Raw genomic sequence first — 24,990 nt, 5'->3', positions numbered from 1 at the left:
AAAAGTATGTTATACAGATATTTATGAGATATCTATTTTCTAATTTAAGATATCTATTTTCTAATTTTGATGTTTCTGTTTACTCTCTAACAGACAAAAACTGTTTCAACAAAGGATGTTGGTAAGCCCATTCCTCAGAGTGAACCTCAAGTCATCCGACCGATACCGGTGAAAGTTGACGGACAGAATGCCTCAGGGGATGGAAGTTTAACCGTAGTTCAGGTCAAGGGTCAGCAACATGAAATTACCCAACCTAGGACCGGTCCTCCGAAATTCAAGCGCTCAGTATCGGTGCAAGAACGGAGCAAAGAAGATGATGTCAAATCTGGGGAGGTGCTACCACTATTGCAGAGGTTATTTTCACAGTCAGATGCTTCACAGGTACAAGTGGCGAGTACTTCCGGTGACATGATGAAGACGGTTGAGAGTCTGGAGAGGTTGCACGTGGCTGATATCGAAGGAGGAGATTCGTCTCGGACTGATCCATCCGGCAGTGAATCTGGCAAGAAGCCAATCGACAGTCTTCTTCAAATGCTCTCTTACAACGAGGAACAAACCAAGAGATCACCTGTAACTCCCGAAGCTTTACAGAAACCCACCGGTTTCAGTAATGTGGCAGCAGGTACCACCGGTCATACCGTAGAACCTCAGTTGATATCCCATGAGGCACCTCACCGTATAGCATCAAAGGGACTCAACCCATTAGTGATGAAACCCGTGAAGACCATGTCTCAACAGGCCGTCAGCCTACCGGGGCTGTCTAGGGGTACAGCTAGCTCCAACTCCATGGCTATCTCTCCTGACTTTGGTGCGGGTGGTGATGCTGGAACAAGCCTGACCATGCTAGGACAAGCAAGTCCCACTGAAGGAGCAGTGGTGGTGAGAAATATTTTTTATCCAAAACTATGTTGCCTGTGTTTGCTAAATTGGTCGCAATGCTCCTCATTTGTCAGCGAGAGTTTGTTTGAATTTGTTCGTGGTTGAAATTTAGGGGACAAAATAGGTATGTCCTAGGATAACGATGCACAGCAAATAAGAGACCGATTCTAAGCAACGAATGATATCGTTCTTATAATTACCACAAGTCTCACTCCAGTTAATTATCGCATCACTCCTGCTGATAGATGCAGAGAAGGGAGGAATTAATTAATAATTAATACACCAGTAGATGTCATAACACCTCATATTAAATGTCATTTATTACATTCACAACATCAAATAAACATCTCCTCAAAATCTCATTCACTATTCCTATTTAAACTTTATAAAGTCATCTTAAATCATACCAGAAAGATGATATATCCAATAATTGCCATGAAACACCCAAGATTTATGCAGACTGTAAGGTTCCTCTTCCAGTAAATGCCTGGATGTTATATTTACTTTTTGAGGATTAATTTTAATGCATAACAGTTAAAGCAGGTTTTGCATTTGGTCAGCAAGTTAAATATCTACTCCCATTAGATGTACCTCAAACTCACACTAAGATTACATGTAGTTGACGAAACTCAGACAATGTCATCCATGTTTTTGGACAAGAGAAGGTTTATATGAGTGAATGACAGATAATTTCAGGTTTGATCAATAGCAAAAATTTTGACTTCTTTTCTCTTTGTCTTCATTATTTTCATTTTCTTAAATGAAAGTTGATTACTCGAGATATACATGATCTACTATTTTAATATAAGATTGAGAAACATCAAAACAATTTTTTTTACCAAAATTGACTTTAAATAGCTGCTTCTTTTATTTTTAATAAAAGTAACATACAAGAGAAAGTGAAGCAGATTTAAAAAAATTCTCTGGCACTTAAAGTGAATATATATTTTCAAAGATACTTGTAGTATGTGACTGAATATAACAGGTTCTACAAGATTCCTGCATTTTTCTGGTAGTCCAAATCCAAGGGCAGCTATATATACAAATTACATTTTAAGGCAATTTCTCTGGTCAAGAAAAGACACACGATTTATTTGAAATTGCATCAAGATAATAATAATTATTAAAAAAATTATAGCCTCACAAAGGTAAAAAAAAAAGAGTTTTTGTTCAAGTTTAATACATGAAAGTAGAAGTGGGTTGGATTGCCTCAGTCCTCCTCTTTCATCAAAATGCATACTCTTTGTAAGATTCTCCAAGTATGTAAATGAACCGAAATAATTTCATAAGATTCGCACATTTTCTTTCTTGTCGGTTTCAAATCCAAGGGCAGTCATAAAAATTCATTTGAAAAGCAATTTCTCTTTCCAGGAAATGTGGAAAAAAAAAGTTATTTGCTCAAGATGGGCAATCATTTTCATTTTTTTTTTAACCTGATAAAGGTATATTATGAATATTATTATTCATTATTATTTAATATGTATAAGATAATGGGAAGTTGAGTGGCACACAGAGGGGTTTATCCTAATTGCAGGATAAAATTAACAAACTAGTCATAGCCTGGGAGGATTGGGAAGTCTAGTTCACTTACACAGGATAAAAGGAATAAATTTATTAATTTATTTCCAAATTAAACGAGGAGAAGCAGAGCTGTAGTCAAAGAATCTTTTTGAAAACAAATCCACTTGAACATTTTGAAGATCGACAGATCGTACTGTAAATGAACCCCTTGAACCCCTTCTCCCCCCCCCCTCGACTGCCATATCCCTTCCCATCCCTTGCCATTGTGGTAAAACTCAACATTTTGATTGCATAATACGGTTTTGTTTCTTAATTCCCATTTTCCATTGCAAAATTGTAAGACAGAAATTTATTAGGACATTGTATCCTGTACCTAACCAGATAGTTTTATCTTTTAAAGGGAGTGTGTAAAAAGGCCCATGTGAAACAAAGTATTGAGAATGAGTTACGTTTATAAATGACTCACAGAAATAGCATGGGAATAAATGTTCATCTAACATGTGTCAATAATTTGACATTTAATAGTTTTACAATTGCCATTTCTATCCCATGTTTTCAGTGCAAGTAAGTAAATAATTCTACCAAATAAACAACTCATTAAAACCCCAAAAGCTATTGCCGTGACTGCAATCAAAACAGCAAGAATTGCTTCGATACTTCTTGTCTGTTTTAATTCCATTTAATCAGACATATAGCTAACAGGCTTTAGTGCTACAGAGGTTTAGTGACACATGATGTATTGTAGAGAACACCATCACATCTGTATATTAAACTTCTGTTTGACAGAGAAAGTTCTGTTTTGTAAAGGACTGTCTAAGATGACTCTGGTCCAAAAACCACACTTTCCAAATCCCGGAATTATTCTGAAGAAAAAGCATACCTCTCTCTCTCTTTATTGCCAGTGAAAACAGACATTTATGCTACCTGTTACATCATATATTAAACCTTGGTAGACTAAATATCAATTGTTATACACAATCTGAATAGAAATGCACGGTAGCACGAGGAAGGATTGACACTAAAAAACCTCACAAAATCTCATCCTTGAAAGGTTTCACTTTTGAAAATTGCTTTTGTTATTATTGAGACGTTTCTTGTGAAATATCACTTTACAATAAGCTATCATGTCTAGTATAAGACAGACATTATCCTCTTGTAGTGCCGTAAATTTCTGATATCTCAAAAGTGTCTTGGGTTGGTTCATGGTTAATAAATGTTGCAAGTGTTTTTTTTGACAATACTAAATCTTGCAACGCCGTTCTCTCGACAAACAGGCAATGAGCGCTAAAGGCAACACTCGCAGGATGAAGTGTAACCTGCAGAGACTATTCGTGGCAAAGTAGCGTCAATGCAAGTTCTCTATTTGTTGTACCATGATTGATACTGATAATTGTAGAGACAGAGCAAAGATATGAAATTAGGAATCGAAATTAGAACTTCCATTATTGAGATACTGCGTCATTGATGCTCTTGATTTTTCTTCACTAGCTAGTTCATCTTGATTTCATCCCTGAGATAACACCAAGCTGCCCTTAGCTCATTAGACTGCAGTTTTTTGTTTCTGTTACAATTCTCAAAATGTCATTCTTACCTGAAAAACAGAAGATGTTCTTTTGTTCTCCACATCTGTTCTTCTCCCAAGGAGAGGATTTGCATCATTTTACCGCCGTTAAAATGGGTGACTTTGAAGGTTTTTATGCAGAAACGTTTCACATTGTTACGTTATCGTATTGCTACTGCATATTGCCTTCTCTGTAATACAAACAAATCATGTCCAAGTTTCTTTTGTGCAAACACTAACTGGAAAAGTGAGCTGGACACATCCCAGTTTTTTATCTCACTAAGCTAACTCGGCAAAAGACTTTTTCTATCCCTTCCCCCCTGCCCCTTCCCAACAAAACAGAGGGAAAAAAGCTGAATAAATCAGCTTGGTGCAGTAGCCATCAAAAGTACAGATTAGAAGACAGACAAATGGCTCAATCCGTATACAACCTCACACTAGGTAGTACTTTGCATGCCACTCCTGGGAGTTTACCACCCACGCTACAACCTACAGATCGTTACCCGAAACCTCTCAAATGTAAAACACTTCACTGACTCTCCCATCAATCCTTCCCTGGGTTTTTACATTTCTTGCCTCGTCCTCGTCGTGTGAGCAAAGCGAAAAAAGACCTCTTAATATATCAAACAAAATATCTTAGAATTTTTTTTTTCTTTCCCCACTTATTTTATCCCCATTAGATTTACTTTTAACCAATGAAAATTGCCAATCGTTAGTGCAAGCATTGGACAGGAAAGCTCTCTAAATAATGAAGTAATCCATTTAACACCTTCGAGATGACCCCTAGGAAATTTATGCTTTTGGATTCAGCTTTTGTCTGTTTTCTTTTATAAAACCATGTTTGGGGTGTTGGTCACTTTGAGAGGTATCTCTTTTTGAGAAATAATTCCTGAGCAACTTGAAGAATCTCAACGTTAACATGAGGTTTTTTTTTTTTTTCCCTTCACCCATTAGGTTAATTGCTCATGAATTGGATAGAAAAAGATTGTGTGTAAAGCAGAAAAACAAAAACCAAAGAAACATTTTGGGAACGATCCTCATTGTGGGGTTGGAAAATTTATCACTTGGCCTTTTTTAAGTTTTTTTTTAACAGTATTACACAGAAAATGTGATCGAATGTTTTATTCAATATTTTTATGTTTAGTTCGTGATTGTTAAATATCTCAGAATTGTGTAAACATGTTTTTTTTGGAAGAGGTACGACAAATCTTTATGAATTGTTACAACTATTAGGGAAACTCGATAAAATTATACAAAAGGCCACCGTTTTGGGGAATGTAGAGTTTAGAAATGTGGAAATGTGGAGTTTGAAAATTAATCTGGGAGTGAATTCAAAGTTTGAAACTATTGCAAATTCTCCTGTTATATAGTAACATGTCAATAACATTTCACAGACAGTATTTAAAATGTAGAAGCTCACTCGATTTATTTTTCATTAGATTTCAAAAATATTAAAAAATCAGATTCCCATATCTCTGTTTGTAGTATATTACATATGAAGAAGAATTTTCAAAATATCTGTTGTGAAAAGAACACTACAGGACAATACAACACAGTTTGCATGTATAACAGGGTAGTTGTTTGACAAGGGACACTGCATACATGTTGCATTGTTTAAATAAATCTCTAAATAAAATAAAACTGTTAGCAGACTGCTTATCCACTACAGAGCCTTTGTAATAGAATGTGTAAAAGTATGTTGGCCTTACGTTTCGATCCAAGCAGGATATTCTTCAGAGGCTAAAAAATTAAAATTAAAAAAAAAAAATTCTGACAGGATTTGATGCTGAAATGCTAGTTTGTCTAGCCAATTTTCATTTCAAATAGTCAAGTAAAGTAAGTGTAAAGTGAAGTGTTTGATATGTTTGTAATATATTGGTTAAGTGTCTGGGAAATATAATTTTGTGGCATCAAAAAGGATTTGCCTTGTTGTACGCAAATTGAAATAGTTTGACTGATTCCAGTGTTGTTTTGACTATAAAGAATTGATGGGTTTTGGCAAAAATGTCAGAAATTGCCAACTTAAACTTTCCCAGATAAAATGATGTAGTTATACATTTAACATGTTGTTTTGGTTTAAAGCAATGGTCATTTGAGATGTTTGACATTGTTTCTCTCATTGTCTCTCGATAGCCCACATCTCCTCAGACGATTCCTGCATCTTTCACACCCTCCCAGCTGCTGACTCCATCTTTGATTCAGAGACCCGCTTCATCCGGCCTCCTGGTACCCATGGCCATGACTTCAAAGGAATCATCGAGGGTCTCGCCCGTCCCTACTTTGACCAAGGAGCAGTTTAAGGAGGCATATCTATCTATGCTTCAGGTAACGATGATCGAATTAGTTGTTTTTGAAGATGACGCAGCGTGTCCTTTCATTCTGAAGGGTTTGTGGTATAATATTTTGGATTGATTGAAAGAATGTGCAGATTGATAAATTGATGAAGATTGATAAATTAACAAGATACCATGCATAGCCTTACTCCATACCATATTACCTAACTCCATACCATACTCCATACCATCTTACTCCATACCATATTACCCAATTCCTTTATCAGTTGGGTAAAAACAGGTATGACATTTGAACTGATTTAGGATGTGAATAATTTTCTAAATACCACCTGCATTCATAGCTTTGCATATTATATATATTAACTAGATGGCCTCCTACATGTGGTCATTTAAGCTTTGTTCCTTCTCTTTGTCATAGGTTTTTTGTTTATCTATTAAATTAATTACATTTGTTTCTGCATGTTGTCTACTAGGTTTGTCTCCTAAAACATGCAGGTTAATAATAAGCAAAAAAAATGGATACAAAAGGCCCATTACCAGTTGATAGCATTTAGTGCAATAGATTAGTGGAAACTTTGAAGAATGTAAAGTCAAGATTTAACGAAGACTATTTCTATTTGATATTGATGTCAAACGGCAATAAAATGCATAATGTAGTTCTTTGAAACATGACCAGCTGATAAAACTTTGAGTTCCCCTTAGCTGTCATTTTTATTCACATCAAATTGTCAGCTCTAGTCTTCCCTTGATTATATCGCCACCGAATAAAATACCTTTGGGATCGGATTACGAAGCCCGAAGTGATCCATTAATATCGTTCGTTTTCAATTTGTGGACGAGTTTGCAATTATTTTGTTATCCCTGTGTAAACATGTAGTGCCCCTTTAAACTTTGAGGCCTGTCTGAGGACGTACTTTAGCATCATTCATATTAAGACAAGTGGAGGTTGTAATATGTTCTAAGCCTAACCTTTAAAGGTGTAATGTAAAATTACAGAGATAAACATTAAAATCAGACTAACATGTTCTCTCCTCGGTTGCTCTTGACTTAGTCTTGTCTTGTATAGGTCTTTCCATGGTGACTGTTTGTCCCGTACACATTGTTTACCATCAAGGATATCAGTAGTTAAGAATTATTGTTTTATATCTCTCTTTGCTATTCATTCAGTTTAGCAGCCAAATTTGAGTTTCTATGTCATGACCTAATTAAAATGCAATTTTTGGTCATTCTCTGTCTTTGTATGACAGTTGCAATTAGGCTAATGGGCATTTAGCAATCTGCTTTGTGTTATTGATTTTGTTAAGGTAGAAAAGGGAAGCTTGGGAGGGGGGGTGGAGGGGTGGTTTTGCAAGGAACGAAAAAGAGCTCAACTAAAACAGCAAGAAATGCTTGGAGGGGTCTGTAAGTGTTATGGGTCTCTCTTGTATAAAGTACAGAAAAAACACAACAAACAGCAAACAAGATTTATAAGCATCAAATGTTCCCTGACAAATGTAAAAAAGTAATAGGTAATAGGTAAACTGGTGAGTTTATTGCAAAGTAACAGCTGTGTGCTTATTCTCTAAGGGATTCTGTTTCTCCCTCAAGTAATTGTTGGGCAAAATATTACATCAATGGTCATTAAATAAAAACAATAGTCTCTTTTCCCCTAAAACTTGACTGGATACTCAACAGTCGGAAGCAGTCCTCAGATTTCCGTGAAAGAGGAGAGCTATCTTTCTTTGGACTTTGAGGGAGATGTAGTCTCTTCTAATCAAGCAGAGTCTTGCTCTGTCTGAATCTATGCATACATGTAGAAGAAGGATGTCTTCAGGTGTCAGAATGAAGAAAATAAGAGATAGCTTACCCTATCACATGAAATCATGTACAACATACCATCAGGCCTACACTGGGATTCAGCCTATATATCTATATAAACACACCTAAGATACCTTCAAGTGTTATCTTGATGTTTGGGTTAGGTGAAAAATGTGATGGAAATTAAAGCAGCATTCAGGATTTTTTAAGTTTTGGCTTACTTGTGTGTACAACATTGACAGTACTTGATATGAAAGCCCCAAAATTCTTCAATAAAGTATCATTTAGGGTTTTATTTTAGGTGCACAGATCCTTGTGAGTACTGGCCAATATGCCAGAACACAAATATTAGTACGGACGGACTCACTGAAAGTCTGCCACTAACCTTGTCAAAGCGCTTTGAAACGCTGTATTAAGCGCTATATAGATGTAATTTATTATGATCTAAGCAGGATTGTTTCCCTAGTGTCAAGCATGTCTCTGTTACTCCTGTCATTTACATGATGTACAGTATTTTTAAATGCCATTCGGAAAAGAAGAAAAAAATCAATTTTAAATTGAAATGAATTGGATTGAATTAATATCTTCCTCAAATTGTTTTGTTAATGCCATATGAGGAAGAAACTTTTGAAATGAAAATCCAATTTGAAATAATGACTCCTTATAAAAAAGTAACGTTTTGTAAATACTGTGTTTGAATGCTTTGAATTAAAAATGAATTGAATAACCCATTAAACAGGAGCAGGTAAATGGATATTTTTGTTTGATTGAGGAGATCGATTTACATACTAAGTTTACAAGGCCTAGGTCAGATTATAACAAACTTATAACCTAATGCAATATGTAGATCTGCAAAGTTCTGTTATGATCGATTCTCCTTATGTTCCCCCTTCCCACTACAGAACGACTCGGAATTTGTCAGCAAGCTTCACGAGGCCTATCTCCAAGTGCAGTCCAAGCCCAAGACCTGACCCTGGACCCTATTGCCTCAGATCAACTTGCCGACTTTGTGCAATCCAACAGTAACTTCTTTTGACGTCATCCTTTTGGTATCATTTTTAAACAATTCCTTTGTATCCACTAAATTTGTACCAAAAAATGTGAATTTTTCATGAGCATCTTACTACAAAGTTCTCTCAAGTTGTAGCAGTAAGTAAGATTACTGGAAGATTTCTTCTTTTCATCTATCAATTTTTTGCCAAGTCAAACTGAAAGTTGCTAACATTTTCTTTACTGCTGGGGATGGTTTCCTCTTGTGTAATGACATAAAGGAACATTTGTTGAAGAGCTCAAGAATCTTGTTGGGTTGGGTGTGGGCTGTGGGAAGGGGAAGGGGAGGGGAGGGGAAGGGAAGGGAGGTGAGGGGGAAGGGGAGGGGAATGGGGAGGGGAAGGGGAGGGAGGGATGCTTGAAGCAGAAGAGTATGAGTGAGGAGTCTGCCAGAAATGTTTGGCTACAGAGAACCAGAAGCAACAATTTCTTCATTATGGGCATTCTAGTGACCATTGAGTTGCAACTTAGAAAATCTTGAAAGCCATTAATCAGCTTTGAGATATAACAATAAAACAGTTAACTATACCCCAGCTTTATTTACAACATACATGTTTTGAGCAGTGCATTAATGGGAATTTTTTTATTTTTTATTGTTGTAAATGCTATTTATACATCAAAAACAATTATTTTATTAATATTTCTGTAAATCAGTTTCACAGTTAAAATGAGAAGTTATTATCCAATGTTTAGCATAAATTATCTCAATGAGTAATTTCTCTTTTCTGCCAAGCCATGTTATCAATTCTTGAACTAATCTTCTCCTAAAGGGTCGTCAGTGTTTCTTCAACACTCTTAGTTTGGTGTCTGTTTAGCCTTCAAAAGTTAGCTACAAAATGTTTTCAAAAGTATTTTTCTGGAGGTTTCTGACCATCCATATTGTTCTGAGACATGGAGGACTGTTCAGTTAATAGACAGCTGTTATGTTTCACTCAGCCAAGGAGTATAAAGCATCTGTTCTCCATTAATTTGGAGGACCAGAGAGAATATTAGTTGGAGGAAACGGCCAGAGAGGACCAAAATCTCACTTTCCCTAGATTGGGAAGTCTGCAAGGTATAGGCTAGAAGAGTGTTCAAGGCTAAGCACATAGTTAGTACCCAATAGATTATATCCTCTGCAGCCTAGCTGCATGATGCTGCATTCCTCTCAGCATCCTCTTATTGACAGAGTGCCAATCTGGGCAAGTTTTTTTGGCTGTATTATTTGTTATCGTGGGTTGGATTGAAATCTTTCGTGGGCCATATTGAGGGCGGTGCTGTCTATCGAGAAAACCCTTTGCATAGTGGGTGTTAGTATAAACGTGCCCTTTGATACATGTCCATAATTCAATGGCCATTAGTTTAGCATTCTAGCATATGTGTAGACAATATCGATGGAAAGTAGCTGTGGTTCATTTTCAAGTCTGCAATACTGCACAGGGACATTTCCTTGTATTTTATTATAACAAAGATCTGTGTTCCATTTTGAGGCATTTATATATTTAACAGTTGTTAAGATGTTTGGAATTTAGCTACAGTATTTGTATGGCTTTCATAATTTTTATGACGAACTTTGTCGTTACTAGTTTTGTTAGCGACATACAAAGAACAAGGTACTTGCAAACCTCAGAGAAAGTTTGCTGACAATAAAGAATCCTTTGTTTTGCTTACTTTCCATTTCTTTCAGTAATTTAATATTTCAAATAATGCATACAATAGCCTCTCCATCTCAGTGTTTAAACTTCCAATAGCTAGTAATTTTGATGACTTTGGGATATAAATGGCTTTGTAAAACACAAACCTTTTTTAAATTTTTTTTTATTCAGTAATACCAAGAATTAAATTGACAGCATATTGAACAAACTTAGTACTCAAGATTTGAGGCTAGTGTTGTTTATATATTAATTTAGTACATTATTTGCATCTTAATTTGTACTGGCTGTAAGTTCTTCCTTTTTCCTGTTGATTGAGACCACACCGTCAAACCAAGACCACACCATCAAACCAAGACTACACCATCAAACCTATACCACACACACATACATTGTAACCGCAAGACTGTCATGGGCTGTCATTACTGGTCTGTTGGAATTGTTTACCAATTCTTTACTAATCAAACACCTGTTTGTTTTTTTAGTTCTAAGTTTGAAGTGAATCAGATACATGTAGCACCTGACTGGAACACCCTTCAGAGTTAATGTGGTAAGAGCTGGATAGCTCTAATAAAGGGTGTAAAATGTTTATTACGGAGGTCATTGGGTGGTTAGAAACTTTCTCTGTTCCTATTTCAACCCTCAATCTTATTTTAATTACTGTCAGACAATCACTTTTGTGGATTTTTAAAATTGCTTTAAATATTTCATAATTTCTTTGCTTTTTATTCTTTTTGTTGGTTACTTCTGCTGATTGATAGTACTACCAAGTTGTAGCTCAATTGTTGCCAAACTAATATGATATGTCAAGAGCAGTCATATATGCAGATTGTCTATTTCAAATTCCTCTGGATAGAAATATTTAATATGTATATGGACATGTATCTTAGATAAACAAAATCAGCCTTTAGACCCTTTCATGGCAAACTCAATAGTGAATCATTTTATTTCAATACTAAAGAATACGCACAAAGTTAACAGACATTTGTGTCAAGCAATATGAGGAACCAACAGCCTTTGTCATTCAAGAATGTAAGTAATAGACTCCTAGAGAATATTTCCAGATTAAACAAGTTTTAAGTAATATGACATTTGACATTTTGCCCTAAATAAGAATTGGTATAGAGTATTTGAGTGTGACATCTAATAAGATTCATGTGACTTCTTTAAAACTACAGCATTTCATATTTGGTATCTTATTTGCAGTACACTTTCCAGACACATGTTGACGTTGTTCCATGTTTTCCATAATTCCATAATTATGGAAACAAAGACATTTTCATAGCATTTTTAATAAACTTCAACTGATTCATTGATCATTCTGGTTATGGTAGATTCCGTTCTGCTTGATTGTGAAATATCTTCCAGGGAATTTTTTTTTGTTGAACATTAGTGTTAAATATGTGCAAACCCAAGCAGGTATCAGCCAGCCTGCAGTCCTAAATCAAACAAAAGACACAGGACATGTGGAAAATATTTTCAGAATTTATATAATTTAATCTTCTACCGGGACATACACTGTATACAAGGTTGAAAGTAACTGCTGAAAGGGAACATAATTCGTAAAGGCTGACTTTGTGTACAGTACAAGTGGCACACTAACTAAAAATAACAACTGAAGAAATCGGAAAGGGAGCATGTATCCTAAAAATCATCTTTACATTTTAAATTTTGTTTAATTTTCACCATTAGTTGCCAAAAAAAAGAGAAAAATCTGACCAGCCTGTTAAAGCCAACGAGGTGATTTATAAAAGTTGTATCAATTGTGGAGAAAAGTTGTCACATTAAATCAAAATTGCTTAAACCTGTGTTATGGTTATTCATTATGAAATTTAACAGAAGATTGAAATCAGTTTTGTGCGATAGGCCCTGGAATGTATCTTCCAATTGTTTTCAGGTTGGAAAAAAAAACTAGTATTCTTGGATTTGATAGTGTTAGTGATTACATGCTGTATTTGATTTGTAAAATTTTCATTTTGCCAAAGTGAGGTTGTTTTTGAGGTTGTTTTTAATTTCCCTCAGGAATGGATGTCTTTCCTATAGAGATTATTGGAGCAATATTTCTAATGTTGAAATCAGTCAATGTTTATGACTTTGATATTGACAACATTATTCTAAACACTGCTACAGAGGAAAAATTTTATTAGGCCTGTAATTTGAAATTGCAATTATTTCTAAGGTTTCCATCAAAACAGCTTTCCTAAAGATTACTAAATTCAAGCTAAAGTGATATTTGCAATGTTTACATAATCAAGTAGGTACAAATTGCATTTTTGTAGTCGTAAATGTGACTGCGCAAACATGATCAAAACCAAATGTTTATTTTAGAAGTTATATAGAATATGGTCAACTAACATACTGCCTTGCTATTGGAACATTGTGCATGACTTTCTGACTGTTTGAGTTGTTTTACATTTAGTGACAACAGTTAAAAAAATGTCATCATTTTTAATACGCATCTTGTTCTCAGATTGTCTTTCCAGATAAAAATGTTATCAAAAAAGAGGCAGTCCGTTTTTATCATTTCAATGAATTCATTGCAAGTTCCTTTGAGAATGTGGTTGTTTTTATATCGATGTAAACTATTTTCTAGGTGAGGTGGTGGAATATTTGAGTGGTCAGTGACAGCCAATTTATATGGAAAACAAATAGTAATATTTCACACTTCTATGTCAAACACCCTGTTTCAATATCTTATCGCTATAACTCAGGATATGGCTGTTTGAGGCTTCGAAACATCGCCCAAAGGACACCCTGGACGATGATGATTTATTCATTGCAAAAGTACTGTAATGACTTCTGTGATGTTTTCATGCATATAAGTAGTAATTTACTGTAATTTATATGTATACTTATCTATATGTATACTTTAATCTATATGTCATCGATATGTTGATTGACCGTTAGGTACATAACACAATTTCATTATTTACTTGATATAACACAAACTCGGTCACATCAGTTGCAACATGCATGTGACACCTCTGTCCCAAGGTTTCTGTTTAAAATACATGATCTCTTCACTTTGTGTGAATATATTTTGTTCTTTTCAGTTTTATGTGATAATATATAGATGGTTTTTGCTGTTGCTAGATACATTTATTACATAGCAATGGCTTTAACCACAGTTTTGAAACTCTGTAAATAGAACTCAATATCAGAAAGAGGTTTCTTTCTTTTCACTGAGACAGGCAGACCAACAGGAGCGTATTTTCCAGTAGTCCAGTTTTTCCACTGGACTAGCCTCTCTTTGTTGATTTTGAAAATAGCTTTTGCTGGTATTTTATACTCTCATGCTACTTTAATAGAGAATTAGTAAATTTACATAAATCGTGTGCAAAGAAGTCAACATGTTTGATTGGTTGGAATAAATACTTGTACTTGAATGACTTGTGTCAGTAGTCAGTCATTAATATATTATTATTTAATTCTATGGGATGTAAGTATGTCATAAATCTATAAATAAATAAGCCAGTAAAACAAATTGTCTTGTAAAATAATCACCACATTCATAGGGATAGATTTAATTACTCATTAATAAATCTAGTTACCCAGACCACATTTTAACCAAAGAGTTTCCTTTCTAATTTTCTGTATCATACACTTTAAAGTGATGAGTGTACTCGAGCTATATTTAAAACAAATGTTCGGTTATCAGTGTTTCACAAATCATCAGGATATGTGTACCTGCCATATTGACCCTACACAGTTGCATTGAAAGTAGATTGCAGTTTTCCTGCCATGTATCTTGGATGTAACAATTAAACTTTCAGTCTTGCTAGATAACCTTCAAAGTATCTGTCATTCTGTCTGCTTTGCTAGGACCTAAAGTTTAACTCTTTACCGACCTATGGCTTTCAATGTAGCTATCTGCTTAACAAGGACATTCAATGTAACTATATGCCTAGCTAGGGCCTTGGTGCAGCTATGTGCCTACCTAGGGCCTTCAATGTGGCTATCTGACTATCAAGGACCTTCCATGTAGCTATCTGTCTAGCTAGGACCTTCAATGTAGCTATTTGTCTAGCTGTAGGGCCTGCCATGTAATTATTTGTCTAAGTAGGACCTTCAATGTAGCTATTGGCTAGCTGTAGGGCCTTCCATGTAACTATATGTCTAGCTAGGGCCTTCCATGTAGCTATCTGCCTAGCTAGGGCAATGAATGTAGCTATCTGTCTAGCAAGGGCCTTCAATGTAGCTATTGGCTAGCTGTAGGGCCTTCCATGTAACTATATGTCTAGCTAGGGCCTTCCATGTAGCTATCTGCCTAGCTAGGGCAATGAATGTAGCTATCTGTCTAGCAAGGGCCTTCAATTTAGCTATTTGTCTACCTTTAGGGCCTTCCATGTAACTATCTGTCTAGCTAGGGCCTTCCATGTAGCTATCTGCCTAGCTAGGGCCTTCAATGTAGCTAATTGTCTAGCTAGTGCCTACCGTGTAGCTATCTGCCTAGCTAGGGCAATAAATGTAGCTATCTGTCTAGCTAGGGCTTCCATGTTGCTATATGCCTGAGTAGGGCCTTCAATGTAACTATCTGTCTAGCTAGGGCCTTCCATGTAGCTATCTGCCTAGCTAGGGCCTTTCATGTAACTATATGCCTAGCTAGGGCAATGAATGTAGCTATCTGCCTAGCTAGGGCCTTGGTGCATATATGTGCCTACCCAGGGCTGTCAATGTGGCTATCTGCCTACAGTAGCTAGGGCATAAAGTGTAGCTATCTACCTAGCTACGGCATTCAGTTTAAGTATCTGCTAGCTAGAGCCTTGGATGTAACTGTGTAGTTGTAGATAACTGTCTTGTAACTCTCTGCTCGGCAAATTCATACTTTATCAGACAGAAGTATCCATCTACTTATCTGTGCAAAGTGTGCATTAATTTTTGCTTCCAGGACACTTGTATGAAGCCATAACAACAAGTTTTAAGATCATTTTTAATTTACCACCAAATTTTGACAAAATGTGTTGTGGATATTTGCTTAGAATTTGACACAAGAAGTTAAATTGTGTTCAATGTTGTTCAAGAGATGATGTTTATGGAATCATAGATGCTGCAAGGCAGGAACGTATTTATATAATTTTAAAATGTTGTGAATTATCGACTGTTGACATTTCACATTAAATTAAATTGGGACTTTTAATGGATGATGATAAGACCTTTCTAGGATTCAATAAGTACAAAGTATCTTGGTATTTGATAAATAACAGGTAAGATTAGATACGGATTTTGGAGAAGAAACAATGGAGATTAGATATGTAAGTTGTTAAACATTTAAGTAAAGGAAGTTGTGTAACTTAGACATGAGAGCTACTACCAGTTGATCAGGATTATTAATTAACAAGTATAATTATAAATTAACAAGTAATTAATCCTGTTAGTTTAGATTAGGACAGATCAAAGGAGATCAGATTAGGTCAGGTAAGATCAGATAAGAATAGATCAGATCTATTCAGATCAGTTCGGTTTCAGATCAGATCAGTTTAGATCAGTTCAGATCAGATATGATGTGATGAGGTCAGATGAAATAAGATAAGGAATTATTTATGATTTTATAGAAGCATATAGTTGTAATAAGATATGAAATGAAAGTCTGTTTGGATTAGACCATTCATCAGTAAAGATTAAGTAATTCACCTGTAAAGACTGCTCCAGTTATCTGATCAATTATAACAGTTAGAAAGGTAAGGAATCACATGCAGTTAGATGCTCACATGCCATGTTTAGTCAACAAAGAAGCAAGATATAATGCAGTAGGAGCAAGTGAAATGATGGCAGCATACATAAACTGTAATGCATGGAGTACTTTGCCTTCTGGTATATTGCCTAAGAAACATAAGTTGATAAACTAGTCATTTTGTGGAAGGAACAGTTGAAAGTGTTAACAGTTTTTCATAACTTTGAATCTTTTCTGAACATACAAGAAGTAATACAAAGTTGGATATTGCTTTAATGTAGAAGGTGCAATGATGGCAGTACTTCAAACCTTTAAAGTCTGAACATCTTTTTAGCCATTTTAATATTAGTCTTATGTTATGTAACCATGGTATTAACCAAAATTTAGTGTATATATTTCCTGTTCTGCTAGATTTAGTCATCGGCAAAAATCATATCTTGTCTGAGCATTGTCTGTGTCAATGATAAAAGACTATAAGGTGCTACTCTTTGTGTAGCTGTTGAGATTGATACATGTAAAATGAAGGAATGGTAAGCACTCATTATCTGATAACACTTAATTAAAGGTCATTAGTGGTGTCCCCAAATATGCTTGATATTCCAAATGGGTCACTCTAATGTTCAACCTTCAGCAAGGTATTTCTTGTAGTTTATCAAATCAATTTCACTGATGTTGATACATATTGATGATAATACCTCATGTAACATTCACTGGAAATTATTTAGAGCAGTCGAAACTTCCAGGAATGGACAATAGCTTGAGATCCTTAAATTTGGAGGCAATAGTGATCACCTTCTTAGATATTCACAGACTAGAAACAAAACACCTATTCTGTGAAAGTTACTGTAAAAGCCTGTACCACTACAAATACCAGATGGAAAAAAGTGGAAGGGGTGGGGAAGGGGATATTGTATTATACTAGCTCTAAAAAATCACAATATTTGTTTGTCTCCCTCCTCTGAAAATATTTGAGCTGGCAGAATAGGGCAATCATGTTCAGTATCTGACAGATTTGATCGATTAACATATTTTAAAGGAATGTTATTGTCATGCAAATCTGGTTCACCTAGGTTTAATACCTTAACTTGCATATGCAATCAACGGTATCTTTGGCTAGTTACCAGCTGACTCCCCACTTTGTGGATAAGCAGTAAAACATCACAGAGTGGGACAGTCAACTGGTCTCTTTGGTAGAAAAGTGCTTATATTAAGGCTTGAATAATTTACCCATGTGAAATACCCATGGCTGTTTTAATTTTCCATTTTCTCGTTTTAATGTTGATGTCTTTTTGATCGGTAACGTTGGTACTTGCCTAATGTTTGCAGCTGAGAGTTTCATGTAAAGTATGCACCTGTCATGTTTGTACCGTAAAATAGAGACATTGTAAGGCTTCCAGTATACCCAACGAATTAATCCCTACAGCTTATCACGTTAAACAGGTTTAAGAATATCATAGAATTTAGCTGTATGTAATATTATCGCTAGAATTTATTCAGTCAATATTAAAAATAAATCAATAGATAAATTTATCTTCAGTAAATGTATGTTGTAATGTCAAGTAAAAAATGCTACCGTAAAAAGATAATTGAGTTGTGTTTAACTTGAAAGCTTGTCAGTAATACTATAGTTGGACTCCAATTGTCTGGGTGTTAGTAAATATAAACATGTTATCATATTTAGGGCAATACTTTATGTGAAACAGAGAAAAAGTTTAAAAACAACCGGCTTAATATATACTGCAAAAATCTTGAATGTTTGAAATGTCTGAAATAGAAGCTGTACTCGAGATGACAACTGGTATATATAGTAGAAGGTTATGAATTGTAATATCTCTTTAATATGATATGGATTTTGCTGCATGATATTTAACCATGCAAGAGGGAGATACTATGACACAATGCAGTGAGGCGTGTGTTGAGTCTGGTTGTATATCTGGATGGCTGCTGGCAGCATATCATCCATTTGCTTTTCCAGTTTTAGTCAATATTTTCTGTTACAAATGCACACGTTAATCTCCTTTTTGTTTTCATTTTTTATGTTTGGACAACACTCAGTGTTATAGTAAAGTTTGAAAATGTTGTAACTGTATAGGCAGAATTTTGTTCAAGTTTGAAGGATGTTACCGGTTGGAACGTGGAAATAGGGGAATACTTTAATACATGGTAGATCAATTCAGGACAATTGGGAGTCTGTTAACACTATGTATGCAGTTGATGTTGGTCCAGGTCAAAGTTCAACACTGGTATGCAGTTAATATGGCCCAGGTCAAAGTTCATTACTGAACTCAGATTTAAATGAGACAGGTAGATAAAAGCTTTGATCCAATCTCTAAGTGAAATTGGAATCTTAGAGCTCAGAATCACTTGCGTTTCTTACTTTTCGTGTAAGTGACCACTGAATGAAATATGGTGCAAGTTGATATGTAATTCGTGTTTACGCACAATTAAACAGTGTAGTACTTTATGCCTTGTATGTATGGTTAACTCTACTGTGTAACAAATGCATTTTCCTTGGGCCCTGTGAACACGACCAGGTCTAGTGTAAACATGACCCAGTCAAACAGACGCTTGGTTGTTGACCTAACGAGTAGTATTATATCGGTAGTTTCCAATTCTTGCATTGAAATGTCTAAATGATTCACTCCACGATCGCATTCTCCTAGCTTAATTTGCATTTGTTGCAAATACTATAGAAGCAAATACAGAAAGTGTGATAAACGTACCATAATAGTATGATATATGAGATGTGTACATGCTAGAGCAATGCATGTCATAGTACCGACAGGTGGTGTGATATACCACACGCAGTGAATACAAACTCATCTGCTTTGATAAACAGCAATCTTTCAATAATGCTGAGCTTTGTAAACTGCAAAATAACAAATGGCTAATCAGGTTAAAAGTGACCAATGAATGCTAAAAATCTTGACACATCTGTTTGTGTTTTGCATAGCAAATATGTACAGTATATAGCTTTGGCCTAACATGCATTCATAGCATTAAACCTACTTTAATACATACAGGAAATAGAAATAAGTTAGTCATTATTTTTCTTCAAATGCTGAGACTAACAATCCAATAATTGTCACTTTTTTTTCCGGTCAGAGAGAGAAGAACATAGACTCTGTCCAAAATAGTGCTCAAATATTAAACAAGTGAATGTAGTGGTGAGAAGTTCAATAATGGTTGTCTGTAAGTCAAGTACCTAATGTAACTGCTTTCATGAAGAGCAACAGATTATGATATGTCCTGTGATGCTTGATACTGTCAGTTTAACCTCTTTTATGAAAATTTCTTTTATAATTTTGTTGTTATTTTTTTCATCATATTTCTAGAGCTAAAACCTTAAATTTTATAAAGTTGTTTCATTGATTATTTTGGTCATGTATTATAATATCTTTTTTATATCAGCTCGCTCCAATACATTGATTGTTTTAAAGCTCAACTGAAGGCACCCTTCAGATCTCACTAAAATTCATCACAAAGTTAGACGGGTACCTTCAGTCACATTAGTTAGAAAACAGATTGCAACCCTGGTGTATGGAACGTGTTATGACATTTTGAAAAATACTTTGATGCAATAAGAAAAATAATATTGTTAGCTAAAGAAAGAAATGGTTGGCAAGTTCTCTGAGTCAGGTCTGAAGTGTGTAATTGAGCAGGAAAGTTGGTTTTACATTTTGAATTCGAAACAGTTTGGTACATTTAGGGTCACCATTCATCTCAATTAATTGGGGATTGACCAGCTTTTTCAACTGAAATATATCGTCCAGCCGGCAAACTAAATTGTCCAGATTCTCTAACGGTCATTGTTTTCATGAAAGCAAGCACTAGTCTATAGGAATAAGATGAGTTCAATTTAATAGTTAACCATTTTTGGCTAAACAACTAATTAACCAAATAATTTTTAGAAAAATTCAGACTGGTGAAAATGGGTTAGGAAATTTTACATTGTACTACTGTAATAGGTGTATGAAGCTGTCAATATGCCACCATGTGGAATGTTGCCCTCTTTAAAATCCAAACATTAATCACATCCCTCCTCCAGAGTGCACTGTCCCACTAACCAACCAAATAAATATGGTAACCCTAGATTACCTCCACTTGAACCTTGTGCGTCAGCCAAAGAAACAAATATATTAATTTCATACATGCCCAACCTTAATGAGCATTGAGTCAATGAAACAACACTTAAGCAATATATGGATGTCATAGGATCAGTCTAAGGAGCAGGTTGAAGTAGCATCCCATATCAAATAATTCAATTTTTTAATTAGTTCTTTGTTTTAGCAATATCATATATCCTGTGCTCACCTCATATTCATGCTCCCCCACCTCTCTCCCCCCCCCCCCTCTCTCTTTTCTCCACACAACACCATTTTGTACCAATGTGTTATCTAATTATCATTGAATTTAGAATCAATAAAGTTGATATCAGCAAATGTTTTCTGTACATTTTTGTTTTTCTTTGAAGTATGGTTCATAATTGACTAATATTTGCTTTCTTAATTTGTGTGTAAGGGTGACAGACCTTTCTTGTGTGAATTAACCAAGTGCATTCCTATGAATTAAACAGATAATAACCAAAGGGTTTGATATTAAACTTGCAGAAATGGATGATTTGTATCTTTCAATATACGGCATCGCGTTGTCTCTTCTCGCATTCCTTCCCTGATGGCCGTACCGATCGGTTCGACGAGGCAAGACAGAATAGAGTAACGTGTGTCCAAGCAAACACATAGACCAGGGGTACTGCCGTCACAACGCCAGCCCTCAAAGGGACATGCCAGGCTTCGCTTCGAAGAAACGCTTTCGCTGATATTCCTTAGAGGGCGGTCTTCATGATGATTAAAACTGCAGTGCTTTGCGTGGGTGAGATGCACAATTGTAGTGTACGGAAACACTGTGCACAACGCCTACGCAACACCCTACAGTCGTAATAACAAGTTCCTCTTCTTCATGATATAATCTTCATTTCTGTCACTCCATTTCCTTCTCTCCATGCACGTTTTCCTCAGATAATGGTAGTCTTTACGCCATTAATCACGTTGGCAAAGGGACGTGTGGACCTGTCGAAGGGAAAGATGTACTATTGGTATTGCTTAAATTAATTTACAGCGAATGATAGTAGTGACTGCCATCAGGTGAAGATGAGGCTAGACGACCCATATCATTCCACTCATATTCATGTCTCCCCCCACCCCCGCTCCTTCCCCTATAGTCCAGGATGAAACTGGTTTGTGATTGATGAAAATATAGAATATTATAAACATTCAAATGAAATTTAATATTTAAAGTTTTTCAGAGATGACAACACTTGAGTCCGATAGGTTGTCTGTCAAAAGTGAACTTGAAGCAAACAGGTGTGATGCCATGGAAACACAACAATACTGTGAGTGATTTCTGTTCTCTCTTTAAACTTATTCAAACGAATTCGATAGTACATTGTAAACTTATGCAGATAGACAGCCTTTAATGTAAGCTGAAACTCTTATCAATCCAAGCTCAAAACAAATGAGTGAAAAATAAATTAACCGAAACATATTTGTCATTGTGCGCCTATGACATTACAACTGTTTGCTTCAAGCTGTCCTGAGTATTCACGTTTAATATAAACTAGTGACAAATTTAGCTGACCAATATCGGTAGATAATCATTGAATGCAAATATCACCAGGATGCTTTTAAAGTATTCCCTTTTCACCAAATCAAAAGTAGATAAAACACTTGGACACTCCTGTTAAGACAGCATACATTTCGTTGCTACCGCGGCACCACAATATCAACTTATGGCCTTCTGTCTGTCGATTTTACACAACTGTCAATAGAGGCATGTCTATCCTCCTGCAGACTTTCCAAAACGTACTATGATTTATTAAGTTGATTTTAAGATTATTGTGCTTTCCATACACATCATTTTTTAGCTCATATAATCGATCCGTTGTTATGTACTGCGTGCGTGATAGATACGTCATGTTGTCATGTTATTACGCATATACACATACATGTCCCTGTATTAGCAGTGTATGTATCTTTTATACATTTTCAATGAACGCGGCGACGGCGTCTCCACCCATTTTTCAAATCATAGCCAGTGTACTTAGAACCAATCGATATCATCTGTTAGAGTAATTTGCTTTAAAGCCTCGTCAATTAGTCATGAATTGGGTCTTAGCTTTGCTAAGGTCTTTCACCTACATTGTATAATATCACCAAACGACCTTGGAAGTATCCTCTAGACTTACTCAAGTCGGTTAATAGCCATGTTTATATAGCCATATCGCCATGGTAAAACCGTGTCCAATTGAAAGTAAAAGCAGCCAAAATTTGTCTTATCTTTTGCAAATGTTGCCGACTTTGTTTCAATCCAAAATATATATTTTGTCTTATTTAAGGAATATTCATAAAAACAATACACTCCCTCCGTGGGTACTTTCAAATAACAAGTTTTCCGACCTATGGGAAATAACATTTCTAAAGATAAAAGTTATAAGAAAAAGTTGATACCTTACTTTGTTTTTCTTTGAATGGAATTGTCATTGACTAGAAGCGGCATTTTACTTGGTAATTGTGTGATTCCTTCAGTGTTCGTCCGTTTGGTACTTACCCCAAATTTCCCAATTTGGTGGCAAAGTGCACATGCATAATTCCACTGTCCACCTGAAACCACAGAAGAAAAGATTCTCATACCTTCACATTATGAAACGAGCACAACCAATAATTTAGCTTTACCTGCAGTCTAAAATGAAACCACTTTCTGGTGTATTGTTACTGATAATCTGCGATACATTGACAACTGAGACTGTTACAGTATAAGGTATTCGTTACCCATGTATAGGGTTAATACTTCAAATGGCTTTTACCCTATTAGTGAGGAACTTCTAGGCTTTCAGTTCTACTGCACTCGTGTATACATGCAGGAATGCCACGAATTCAAGTAAAAAGCCCTCTTAAGGCAGAGAATTGTTGACTTATCCCAAGAAAGACAGGGTTGAAAAGAAAGCTTTTGTCCTGCAGGGATATAGTTGGTATTTCACGCCATTGACGGGAGTCCGCCAATATTAGCTCATTAAATACCACAAGACCAGGACTGACCAATGCAATGGATTGTATAATTCACTGACGGATGTGGTTTTGTAGGTTATAATATATGCAGAAAGCTAGTTTTCACAAATAGAAAAGAAAAAGAAATGAATATATAGCAAAACTAAACGCAAGTTGTATAAGTCCAGGGATTCGACGGACATTGTATACGCACATATAGTTGTATAAGTCCAGGGATTCGACGGACCTGTTTGCACAAATAGGCCTTAATGTTCAGATGAAAAAATATTTCATTAAGAAAGTGAAATGAATTTGAAGCTGATCTATAACAATATCTGAACAAATACCAAACTTTGAACAAAGTTTCAAATCTAAACCAAATTGTTAAACCAAAAAGTGCTTCATAAAATTTCTGAAGGCCGACACTGATTTGTCAGAGGGTCTATTTCCAAACTCTTATTCTTGTACCATTACAGATCCCCGATACCCGGGTCGAGAGGGGGCGTTCGTGGAACATTTCCCCTCCCCCAATAATTTTAAGAACAATGGTTTCCCGGATGAGGTCTTGGGACCGACGTAGATGACCCTTTCCAAAACCACGGAACATTGATTTGACTGTTCACCCCCCCTTGCCCACTTCGCCCCCCCCCCTAGCCCCAATATCAAACCTTGTGTGTTCAATAAATTTCCATTATGATAACAAGCGGTGTAACATTCACACCTAAAGTGAAAAGAAGTAGTTGTCATTTCTCTGACTGGACATAAATAACCGCAGAACTTTGTCAACAATTTTTAATTTGCTGTTTGCTGTGTGATAAATAGGCCTAACTCAAAATAGATCACAAATTTCTGCACGATCGGATAATTTTCGGAATCGAATGGATTTATTAACATCACCCAAATCTGAGGTTCTACTGGTGCATTGGCCTACACTTTCATTGCAAAATTTAACAAATTTATCAATTTAAAAGCAGTACTGGCGAAGAAAGAGTGGCTAAAAGTAAATTGGCATCTAGATGCTAAAAGCTGTTTGAGTAAAAAAAGTAAGACAATATTATAGGAAGGAGAAGTGAATGTTTACTAATATGAAACTTACCTTCACTATCCATTATGCACAAACCACTGAATTGTATCGCAACATCAGACAAGTTTTCATGAGTGAGAAATTCCCAAGATTCCTGCGGTCCAGTATATACCAGGAAGCTCTCATTCGTGCGATTTTGCGTTCTTGTTATGCAGGACGGTCCATGTCCCGTCTCAGAGATCGGTATAAAATGTGTCGCGTGAAAGAAGCGGAGATGTGACCTTCCTAGACCCACCCATCGATCTCAAAACAATAAGTGGAGTGGGCCAGATTTGCTCTTTAAAAGTCGCAGTCCTTTGTGAATAGCCTACCTCTCTATGCACTGTCAACATCATCTAATTCACCCGTCTAGAGCTCATTGTAAGGGTATTATGACAACCACGTAGAGACGACACCATACCGCCAGCTCTCGAACGCTTTAGCAAACATACACATGTATTCAACAACCGGGAAGAAGAA

General features: G+C 35.8%; 1 protein-coding gene and 1 long non-coding RNA gene across 2 annotated transcripts in view; one reads left to right on the top strand and one right to left on the bottom strand.

Annotated features, from left to right (window-relative positions):
- Window positions 1–9,373, top strand: part of LOC139962088 (mRNA-decapping enzyme 1B-like) — an 89,054-nt gene extending 79,681 nt beyond the window's left edge. Inside the window, exons 6-8 of the mRNA XM_071961953.1 lie at window positions 94–879; window positions 6,095–6,286; window positions 8,955–9,373. Coding sequence (XP_071818054.1) covers window positions 94–879; window positions 6,095–6,286; window positions 8,955–9,023 — 1,047 coding nt within the window. The 3' untranslated portion in view covers window positions 9,024–9,373. The remainder of the gene's footprint in view (window positions 1–93; window positions 880–6,094; window positions 6,287–8,954) is intronic.
- A 5,903-nt stretch (window positions 9,374–15,276) lies between these two features.
- On the bottom strand, window positions 15,277–24,794 carry LOC139962085 (uncharacterized). The gene is made up of 3 exons (XR_011791141.1): window positions 24,544–24,794; window positions 23,011–23,063; window positions 15,277–21,473 (listed from the first exon to the last, which is right to left on the bottom strand). It is a non-coding gene; the product is annotated as an uncharacterized lncRNA (long non-coding RNA).
- Between the last annotated feature and the right edge of the window lie 196 nt (window positions 24,795–24,990).

Source organism: Apostichopus japonicus, chromosome 20, assembly GCF_037975245.1.
Source record: "Apostichopus japonicus isolate 1M-3 chromosome 20, ASM3797524v1, whole genome shotgun sequence".
Lineage (NCBI taxonomy): Eukaryota > Metazoa > Echinodermata > Holothuroidea > Aspidochirotida > Stichopodidae > Apostichopus > Apostichopus japonicus.
This window is presented reverse-complemented; position numbering and strand designations above follow the sequence as displayed.